General features: G+C 38.0%; 1 protein-coding gene across 1 annotated transcript; it reads left to right on the top strand.

Annotated features, from left to right (window-relative positions):
* Positions 1-5,060: 5,060 nt before the first annotated feature.
* On the top strand, positions 5,061-8,496 carry ccl25b (chemokine (C-C motif) ligand 25b). Its single transcript, XM_030432113.1, has 5 exons — positions 5,061-5,211; positions 5,644-5,733; positions 7,565-7,682; positions 7,799-7,919; positions 8,020-8,496. The coding sequence occupies exons 2-4, from the start codon at positions 5,670-5,672 to the stop codon at positions 7,917-7,919; spliced, it is 303 nt and encodes a 100-aa protein (XP_030287973.1). The 5' UTR covers positions 5,061-5,211; positions 5,644-5,669; the 3' UTR covers positions 8,020-8,496.
* Positions 8,497-11,112: the final 2,616 nt, after the last annotated feature.

Below are 11,112 nucleotides of genomic sequence, written 5' to 3'. Positions count from 1 at the left end.
TATTTACTGACTGATGAACAGTTTAATCTCACAAATGACTTAGAGGACAGGCAGTGTTAGTACTTGTATGAAAATCTGTGGATTAGTTTGCTGACAATTGTTCTCTTATATATAAACATTTATATTTGATGTTTTTTTTGTGATAACTGTTTCCCTTTTTGTGTATATTTGTAGTAAATGTATCTGGAAGATATAGTTTAGTATGTGTTTGTGCTATCTTTTCCAGTCTTACTTATTTTTTGGACCGTTTCTTCTTTGTGTTGTTGTCACACCCTCCCTTCAACACTAAGATGTCGTCTTTGAGGCGCGTTCTAACAGATGGATTTAATCACCTCTGACTGTTGGCTCCTCACCTATTTAGCGTCATGTGTGCTCTGTGTTACCACGCTATTGAAGGCTTAGTGGTGTGTGTTCTCTGAGAGTGCCAGACTTTCTGTCGTAGGTAATCAGTCAACCTACAGCATGCAGTATATACATACATGCAGATAAGTGTATAATTTACTTTTACTTACTTTTTGATACTGATATTGCCAGAACATTTACTTTTAATTCTTAAGTACATTCAATAACAAATACTTTCTGATTATTACTCAAGTACTACTCCTTGGCTGATTTTGACTTTTAACAAAGTTATATAAGCACAACATCTTTACTATTACTTAAGTATGACTGGTGGCTACTTTTTACAACACTGTTCAAACTTCTATTCTACCTAATTTCCCCTCATCTATCTATCTATCTATCTATCTATCTATCTATCTATCTATCTATCTATCTATCTATCTCTCTATCCATCCATCCATCCATCCATCCATCCATATCCCTTATTTGTGCCTGTAATTGAGTATTTCAATAAATCCATGTCTACATACCTTAATACCAGGATCTTGGCTGAACTCCTTTGTACCTATCAAGGGGATAATTTTACAGCATTCAGTTATATTTATACATAATCTGATCTCAACTTTGTGGCAACAGTCCAGTATAATGATGTCAAACATCATCCATAAATTATTTTCAGGTGTGGAGTAGCACTAATCAAAAGCACACGTATACTGCTATATTATTATTGACTCCAAATGTACATTTAGGGCATTTAGCAGATGATTTTATCCAAAGTGACTTACAGTTTTTCATACATATACATTCATACACTGATACTGAATACTTGTATGGACAATGAAAAACTAGTAGACAGGAGTTTTTTCTTTTTTAAATGTGAATGTGATTCAGAAAATAATGGTGTTAAAAAAATATATATGACCATCAGAAAACAATAGTTTATAAACATGTGAGAAATCAAAAGTATCTGTAAGAGAAGGCACTGTTGCTCCCACGCTATCCAAGCTATCATCATTGAACTCTGGAATTTATTTGCTTTTACTACTTGTATGGTCAGAAGTCTGACCACACCTGACTAAGGTAGTGATTAATTTCCCACAAGTGTGACCTGAAATACTTTGTTTTGAAAATATCCCTGTGTACTTCCTCTCTGTACAGCCTGCTGATATTAAGTTACACATGCCTTATTATCAATGAACACACTGGTGACGTTAGCTAGTTAGAGAAATACTTATTTATTGGTAGTGGCTGCCATGCAAGGTGCCAACCAGCTCATCAGGAGCAATTGACACTTTGACATGCAGACCAGGGGGATCGAACCAGTGACCTTCTGATAGAAAGACGCTGGCTCTACCCCTGAGCCACAGCCACCCTTCAGGACACATGAAGCCCACCTGTAAAACACAAAATAAGTGTTTTTTGTATGTTTCATTTCAATTCATGTATCAGCTCAAACATGTTCGAGTTTAGAAATACATATAGCAAAGCATTTTAAGAATATATTTTCATATAAGTTTTTACATCTTAATATACAAATATATTGGAGCGGGCGGATCGATCCAAATATCGATAGTATCGATACCAAGGTAAGTATTGGTATCGGATCGATACTAGCGTGATGAGATCGATATTTTTGTTGTAGTTTCTCTTCTATAAATTCAGCAAATCACTCGTATTTCTTCACAGAGTCTGTGTGAGCGCAGCGCTCCTCTTCACTTCTCTCACTCTGCTCACTCAGGTTCACTGTAACTGGAACTCAAAAATATATACTTATATTGATATAGAGCCTACCTCAAACCTGAAGTTTGAATATGGCAGAATATAATAACCCTTTCGTGTATCTGTTGAAGGAACATCACTATTTCTATTTAGGAAACATGCAGATAGGTTATAGATTTAATTAAGTTAAATATAATTTTCTTATTTGGCTAAAATCTTTGTCCTGTGTTTTATCGTTATCATAATCATGGTCAACTAATTAAAGACAAAAGTACTAAATCACTCAATGATCAGGAATTTTCAAGTAAAAAGTATCGGTATCGGTATTGGTATCAGCAATACTGGCCCTGTAATTACTTGGTATCGAAAATTTGCAGTATCGCCCACCCCTATATGTATAAATATTTCATTTTTATGTAATATTGACGTGACTTTTCTTCACATGCAGAGCAGGTAGATAAATTAATAAATGTGTGTGATGTTGGAGAATGAGAAAGGAATGTGTGGAACCTTTCCTGTTTCAACATGGTTATTCCCCTGTGCACAAAGCCAAGTCAATTCTTTTTGATTAAACTGGAAAACCGACTGAGTCAGGCTTTATCTCCCAACATCAGTGCTGGACCACACTTGTGCTTGTCTGTTTAAATGGCCGGAAATCTGTTTAGTCACATGTGAAAATCTTGAAGAGAGCCTTCCCAGAAGCGCGGAGGCTGTTGCAGCAGTATATTAAAGTTCTTTCGGAATGAGGTCTTCATCTTCATCTATTTTTTCTAGACACACATATCCAAGAGCAGTGTACGTCACTACTTGGTGTTCTCGATTCAGACAAACATGAAGGGAAAGTGAATGCTGACATGTGGAAGCTATCTAATCTTTGCAGAGATGCAATGATCGTCAGTGCAAGCCATCATACCGTCATTCTTTTTCTTTAATTCTAATTTCTGAAGAACACAAGAGACGCTCATTATCGTAACACTAATTCCAGAGTGTAGAAAAAAAGAGGAGATACTGATACTCTTTGTTTTTACCAGGAAATTGGTGTTTTAGCAACTTTCGGGTAGTTACATTTCACAGTCTTAGAAAAAAGGAACATATGTTGGGTTGTCCATGGGCTCATTCCAATATCTTTATACAGAGGGGCGACAAATAGTGACTAGAGCATGATTGATTTGTAGCCTTTAAGATAAGTTCACAAAGAAAGAAAATACAGTCATCAACTATTCACCCCTCATGCTAAGGGAAAGCTATGTGAAGTTTTGCAGTCCACAAAACATTTCTGGAGCTTTCCAGCTAAACAGTGTTGCAGCACTCCTCTAAACAACTAAAGCAGATGGGGACTTGTTTTAAAACATAAAGAAAACACACAGCTCATTCAGATTAATTCAAGTGCCAAGAAGCCTGTACAACTTTGTTGTTATCGAGAGAAGACATTTTATACACTCCTTTTTAAGATGAAATCTTTATAGCTGATAAAATAAAAGTCCTTTCAAATTAATTTGGTTTTGATCTCTGGCATCTAGAGACTTGGATTACTCCAGATGTGCTGGAGCCATTACATGTCTTTTTTCCATGTTTTGGCTGTTTATGAATGAGGTGGGTGCTGTTGCTTCGAGGTTACTTGAACACATGACTTCAGTATTTCTAAAAGCTTAGTTAGGATTTATCATTGTTAAGTGCATATGTCTGTTGGCCAGGGACACACAGCAGTAAAAGCACCATTTAACCACACACACGCAAAAAAAACAAAGCACTGAAGTGGTTACTACTAACACATGTTGGACTATAACAAAGTCTAACATGCTATATTTGTAAAACATGAGGATGTTGTCAGACCAGTATTTAAAGAGCAGGATCTCGAGTTTCTGTAAGAAAATATTGTCTTCCCCTGTGTTTGATATTGTGTGAGAGTTTTTCTACTGGAGCTCATTTTAGGTGTCTTACATAACTTCCTGTGGTTTAAGGTTGTTCAAGGTTGAATGGCTCCTCTGCTGCCAGTTTTACTACTATGAAAGAAATACACTGACATGTTTGCACACATTCACAAAAAAGGACACACATGCCTGTATATCGTTGCGTAATTCAAAATGAACACGAAAGAAGCCTGAAAGCGAGAGTAACATTCATTACGACATCATAGCAGTTATACAGTATGAATGACAAAACCCCTTATACCCTCTGAGTATGACTTCTTCTTCTTCTTCTTTTTATTCTTTTTCTCTTCTCTTCTGTTCTCTTCTCTTTTCATCACTTCTCTTAATTTTTCTTTCTCCTCTTATTTTTTCTTCTCATCTCATCTCTCCTTTATTTTCTCGTGCCATCTCATCTATTCTCTTCTTATTTCCTTTCTTCTCTTTTCATCTCTTCTTTTCTCTTCTGATTTAATCTGCATATGTGCAAAGAGGCAATCCAAGGCACTAAATAGACCATGGAGCACCTACATAGTTTGTTAGATTCGGGATTCTTGTGTAATGGGACTTGAATCAGGGCAGGACAACACATGGATGCAGCTGTAGAGAGATAAACAATCATACTGATCCTGTTCATTAGATGTAAATTACACTTAATCAGCCCACAATAAACCAAATCTGGAAGCATGTCACACATCTGGAAAGCTTTAGTGCTGCCATATTGTATCAGCCTTTGTGTGAAAGTATTCTAGAATATAACTATTTATTGAATCATAAAAGTTTTGCGTTATAATCTTATTTCATTTCCTGTTGTCCAAAGTGCAGTTTTCTCAAGTGCCTTACCGTATGTTCGTTTTTTTTTTTTTTTTTTTTTTTTTTTTTCATTCTCATTTAGCCTGAATATGACATTAAAGATTATCTGGTGCTTTTCCAATAAATTTCTTTTGAGAGACAACCAGAAATGTTGTTGCAGTAACATCAGAGGCACTTGGGTGATAAGTGTGTGTGGGACTCTGATTGTGCCAAACAAAAGCTTTGTGGGCTCTAGTGATCAAATTGCATGCTTTCCTTTGAGGAATCGTAAAAGTAAGTGTCGACATGTCAGAGGAGGAGCAGTAAAGGAGTTCATGTCGGGGGAGGGCAGATCTCATGTGTGCACTATAAGAGTACAGAGCCACAACGAGTTGCACTGGACTCAAGTTTTTTCTCCCAGGACATCTTATGAAATACTGAGTGTGAGCAGGTATGTTCTCTGCATGCTTATTAAACAGTTCCCTCTTGTAATTTTTGTAATCCTGACTTTTGCAGAAATGCCGCTCTGTGTTTCCAGTACTGAGTTTACATGTACGCCAGAGAGGGAATCTGGTCATAATTCAGCACAAACTTACTCAGTTTCTGTAAAACAGCATTCAGCACTTGGAGATGAAACAGCTGCACGCAGCTGGACGCCACCCAAGGATTGCAACATTTTTAATCGAGGGTTAGAGACATAACCCTTTTCTCTCACAAGAGTGCAGATGGGGGGGGGGGTTTGTGATGGAAAACATTACATCAACTGCCAGCATTTACAAGGCGGGGGGGGGGGGGGGGGGGGGGGGGGGGGGGGGGGAGGTGGAAGACTGCCTCCAACTTACTGGATTTTGCTCTTTGGTTTAATCTTTTTGTTTCTGTGCAGCGAACCACACAACTAGAGAAGCAGCCATGAAGTTCCAAGCACTTTTCTTTCTCCTGCTCCTCACCTCCATGTACCTGAGCCTTGCACAAGGTAAGAGGAAGAGATTTGATTCATACCAGAACTGCAATATTCCAAACTGTATATTGCACACAGATTTAACTGGGCCTTTTATATATATATATATATATATATGTTTTTAGTAGCTCAGTATTGTGCAGGCAACTGTTTTATTTTTCCAAAATTTAAGCTAAACTAATTTGGGTGAAACTGTTACTTATTACTGTGGATTGTACATCGAGCCTGGCTTTGACCAAACTTGGTTACATTATGGCTGCAGCTGTACTTCATAATCCACATTCCTTCATATTGTTAGTAAATCCACTCTCTCAGACAGCTGCACTACTTTTGACCACACTGACGTGTCAATGTTAAATGCGTTAAGTAAAAAGGCCGATTATCAACATTATTTTCTCATTAGCAAAACACAGCACCAATGACGAGTTTTGGATTGTGGACTTTGGAGTCAAACTGACCGTTACTTTACGAAGTACAGCCACTAAGATGCTTATATCTCAATTGAATTTGTGAATAAAGAGGAGTCTAAAGTTGCCATCCATACAACAGTCTTGTAGCTGATTTTTACTATTTGGGTCATTAATGTTATCAATACAGCCAATCATGTAAAACGAATATTTTAACATCATCAAACATCTAGCATTTTAATGTTGCAGAGACAAACATGACAAAAAGTCATCCAAAATTCTGGGCAGTTTCAAAAAAAGAAAAGGAAGGGAAAGGAAAAAAAAAGGTGAAAGGCTTTGGAACGACAGTATTTCATGTCCAAAAAACACAATTGGGCTATGCCAAAGAAATGTTCTGTTTCCCCAAAATCCCCCAAATTGCCAAAAGCTGGCCAGCCATAAGGTTTGTTTTAGCCCACCAGACAAAACAAAATTAAATTAATAAAAAAAAAAAGATAAACTACTGTAAAGGATTGTTAATGATATTTTATTCTTGCAAGGACATGTTAATAAATATGCAGGATCCCATAATTACTAATTATTTTACATTCGGTATTCAGCCAATTTAGGGAATTTAGGATCCCAGTAAGGCTTCGATTCTGCAGCCTAACAGCACAGTACAATAGGTATTTGCTTTTGTGGAACAATACACAAGTCCCTCAGATATTAGCCTATAAATAAACAAAATATACTAGTTAAATGAGCCTGTAAAATACCCACCATACATTGTTTTGTTTTTTTAAGTGTAGGATGTAAAAGGTCTAAGGCTAAAATCCAAATATGCAGGAAAAATATCCAGCACAGGTAGTTGTTGCATAAAGTGCATGATGAACCAAACATTGCAGTTCTACTATATAAACATATATGTGAGGCCAATGAAACAATGGGGAGAGAGTAAGGAAGCGAAAGAAGAAATAATCTCTTTCAGTTTTGTTATTTGTCACTCAATCGAGGTCCCCAAAATAAACCTCTGGTTTCTGTAAATGACCAGAAGAGGAGAAAGAGATTCCTAAGATGCTGTTGGTTTATTCACACTTCTTTTCAAATTCTAGCAATCGGCACTTAAATAATTATTCAATGACACGCAGCTGAATTAATAGTGATTTGCAAGACCCATGCTCATTAGTTTACTCTTAGTATATTGAGTTATTAGTCCACAAATCAACAAACATAAAAACACAATGCTTTATAGGTTATTGGCACACCAATAAACACGGAAAGATATACACAACAACACAATTACAGTCAGACACTTCACAATGTTAAAACTGAGCAACTGATTTCTCTTTGGGCCCTAACAAGAGTGTTTTTGATTTTCTACCCAAGGGAGACATTTTTCAAGTGGGGCAGTTGATCACTCTCTAACCCTCAGTGACTTTTATCTCTCTCTCTCTCTGCAGGCTCGTATGGTGACTGCTGCCTTGGCTACGTTCAAGGGATGAGAGCCAACGCAAAGAGAAACATTGAAAGTTACAGGATGCAGGAAACAGATGGTGATTGCAACAAGAGAGCTGTCGTGTGAGTAACAAATATTAAGAAAAGGAAAAGGAAAAGGACACTGATTACTAAGAAAAGTTATAAATGTATCCTTCATTCCTCATTGTAACATTAAGTAATAATACTGGTGTGTGTAGGTTTCTGATGAAGAGGAGGCCCACACAAACCAAACAGCGGACAGTCTGTGCCAATCCAGATAAGCCTTGGGTCCAGTATTTGATGGCAAGTGTGGATCAGAGAATGGCAGAGCAGAATTAGGTAAGAAAAAAAAACATTCTCTCACAGTGACACACTTTTATGCCTCACAGAAAAAACTCAGTGAGTGAATTCTTCAATCATGAATCTTTTGTCTTCGTAGACCACTGAGGGAGATGAAACAAGAGCGGAACATGGGATGGAGGAGAGCAGATGTTCTGCCCCCCGTCAGGCATCGTATATCACTTTTAACCATGTGGATAATGTTTCACCAGATTCTGGTATTTCCTGTCGCTGACTGAGAATGTAAATGTACACAGTTCACTATAAGATGAACATACCCTTAATGTTAAAACTCCCTATAGCAGAATTCACTTGTATGAGCCATCACTTTGATACTGTCCACTTTTCTGTGATAAAGTAGCGCCTGCTAGGAATGAGCCACTGTTTGGCAGCTTTGAAATGTATTTGCAGAGTGTATAAGTGTGTGATGTAAAGTATGTGTAAAGAAGAACAACAACCCTTTGGAGTTAAGCTGCGAGTTTGTGTTTTTATACAACAGATTTCCATATTTTTGTATCAACACTATTGTTGTACTTTGTGTCACTCCATATCGAATAAAGAAGCAACACAAACTAGACTCAGTTTCTTTCTGGCTGTTTTGAATCAGTTTGATTTGTCCTGATTTGGTGATCCCATTGTTGATTTTAGGGGGAAAAGCTGCAGCATTCCTCCTTGATTACATTTTCCCTGGTTACCAATGAAACATAGCAGGCTAAGCTTGGGTCCAATAGTCTTCAACACTTACAGTCTCAACCTGACATCAATTTAAGACAATAACTGATAACATGAGCCATCTGTCAACACTTTGAAACTCGGCTCTCGGGACAGTTGATCTGCAGAGCTGGTTCTCACTGACTTGATAATGACATGGAAGTTTGAAAATCTTCCATCTTTGTCAAAGTTAAAGTTCTCAGCAATTCAGTCCAATGAGGCTGGATTAAAGGATTAGTTCACAGTTTTGCAAGTTAGTCGAACCTGTTGTCTGCCAGGTGACCCAATTTACACTGGAACAGGTTTTGCTTCCCTTACACAATGTGTGTGAAAAAAATCCACAGTCCTCATTCTGGGCAAGAGTACATCTCAAAATCAAAACAAACAGTGTACCTATCCTTTGACCTATTTAGGTTCCTGTAGGATCCATGTTGCCTCCAATATTCCTATCAAAAACAGCAGACACAGCACACAATCGATGGCAGCTTCATTATATTCTTCCCCAAGAAAACAACTATTGCTCCTATACAAGAATACTACCATGCTGTAGCTGAGGCATCTTTTTTTTTTTTCAGGAAAATGCATTACATGATATAAACTAGAACAATGAAGGTGGTCAAACCAGATTTTGACACAGTACTCCTCAAAAGGGATGGGCTCCTTTTGTCAGTTGCCCATTTTTCCTAGTTGGACGTTCAGCACTTTCTAGTGGATAAAGGTTTTATAGGTTTCAAATAGGGCCTCCGACAGAGGTCAGTTGTCGAGGGGCCCTGGGTCATTAAAAGGGCCCAAAAGGACCTTAAAATAAAATCGACCCTGCTGGAGGGGATTTTGGAGGTCGTCTTGTCCTGGTTTTAAAGGTTAATTTAATTGTCCTTTTACAACACAGGGTCGTACGATGAATTGCAACTTGTCGTCCTTCTTTATGGTGGGAGAATAAGTCCAGGGGTCTAACAGCTTGAGGAGAAGAGCTGCTGGGTAGTCTGGTTGTACGACGGCAGGATGAACAGACCCAAGGAACTAGGACTGTAGTGAAGACTTCAAAATGTTTCTGCCTCATTTAAGACATCTCTCATTTCATGGAACTACATGGATGGATTGTGAAATTTCTTCAAACGTCACTAACAACTTGAGTGCATCATGGTGACACTGGAGCAAAGACATGTACCATCTAAACCACATTGTCCCTGCGGTGCTCCAATCCAGCTGTGGACATTTGTTGCACATCTGGTCATTTCTGCATCTCTCTTTCTATGTTTCCTGTTTATTTTTCGGTTACAAAGATCAATAAAAGACAAGCGCATTGACATGCTCACTGTTTTGTGATAACATGGAATGATACAACATCAAAACTACTGTCAATTAAACTTTAAAAGATGTTTTTCCAAACATGTGAAACTTACTGATTGTTTTTTGAGGTAATTCTGGAATTGATTCATCACCAGCTGCAACTGGATGCAATTTTTTCCGGCTGTGAGCAGCTTTTCCATTTCTTTTTCACTTTTTTCACACTGTGGGACAGTGGTATAAACAGCACCTTCAAGTTGAGTGTTTCTCATGTGCAAGTTGTAAACATGCTCAAAATCTGCGAGTCTGTAGGATGGATTTAGGACACAGCAAAATAATCAGTCTGTCATGTTAGAATATTCCCAAACCAAACCCAACGGCTGCAACACATGTGAGCTAAGTATTTTTTTATTTTTATTTTATATACTATTTTAATCCCAAATTGTTAAATTCTTTTTTCCACTCACATTACACACAGGTGCACACACACGCAGTGTAGAGGAGATGAGCAAAGGGGCAGCCACACATGCCACGGCGCCCAACGAGCAGTGTTAGGGGTTGGCGCCTTGCTCAAGGGCACCTCGGCAATGCCCAGGATGTGAAACGGCATTCTCCAACTGCCGGTCCACATCGTTCTTTCTTTGGTCCGGGTGGGACTTGAACCGGCGATCTTTTAAGTCCCAAAGCCAAGTCCCTCCAGACCGAGCTATTGCCAACCCTATGTTTCTGCATATCAACAGATACGTTTAAGCTAAATGTTTCTTTATGTTGAAACTTTATGTTAGTTTAGGTTTAATTTCTCTTTAGTCATAGCACTGTGTTTATGATCTGGTTAGGTTTATGCAAATAAAACACTTGGTCAGGGTTAGAAAAAACAGGGTTTAAAATACCTGTTTTGCTTGCCACAATCACGGATGGAGAAGACCCCGACTTCTTGTGAAAAATAGCTAGTTTTTGTCGCCACAAAAACTGATGGAAAGGTCTCCTTATACGCAACCACTGTCCCCTTCCACTGCCTGATGTGAAAGGTGCCCAATAAGCATTTAATGTGAAAATGAAATGCCATAGAAATTCTGTTCTCATATAGCTGATTTTACTAAGTTTTTCATATTTAGGTTTTATTTTATAACAAAAAAAGTGCTAAAAGTCTCCAGATTGTGCTCTGCAGCTAAGCACATCATTTGGAAACGTTCGA

The sequence above is a fragment of the Sparus aurata genome, chromosome 11, assembly GCF_900880675.1.
Source record: "Sparus aurata chromosome 11, fSpaAur1.1, whole genome shotgun sequence".
Classification (NCBI taxonomy): Eukaryota; Metazoa; Chordata; class Actinopteri; order Spariformes; family Sparidae; genus Sparus; species Sparus aurata.
Note: the sequence above shows the minus strand (reverse complement) of the source record. Positions and strands in the feature narration are given on the sequence as shown.

Excerpts from the sequence above, each read along its gene's own strand:
- ccl25b (XM_030432113.1), top strand. The coding sequence starts at position 5,670 with ATGAAGTTCCAAGCACTTTTCTTTCTCCTGCTCCTCACCTCCATGTAC. Across the intron at positions 5,734-7,564 it reads GTACCTGAGCCTTGCACAAG|GCTCGTATGGTGACTGCTGC; the intron begins GTAAGAGGAAGA and ends CTCTCTCTGCAG. Across the intron at positions 7,683-7,798 it reads TGCAACAAGAGAGCTGTCGT|GTTTCTGATGAAGAGGAGGC; the intron begins GTGAGTAACAAA and ends TGGTGTGTGTAG.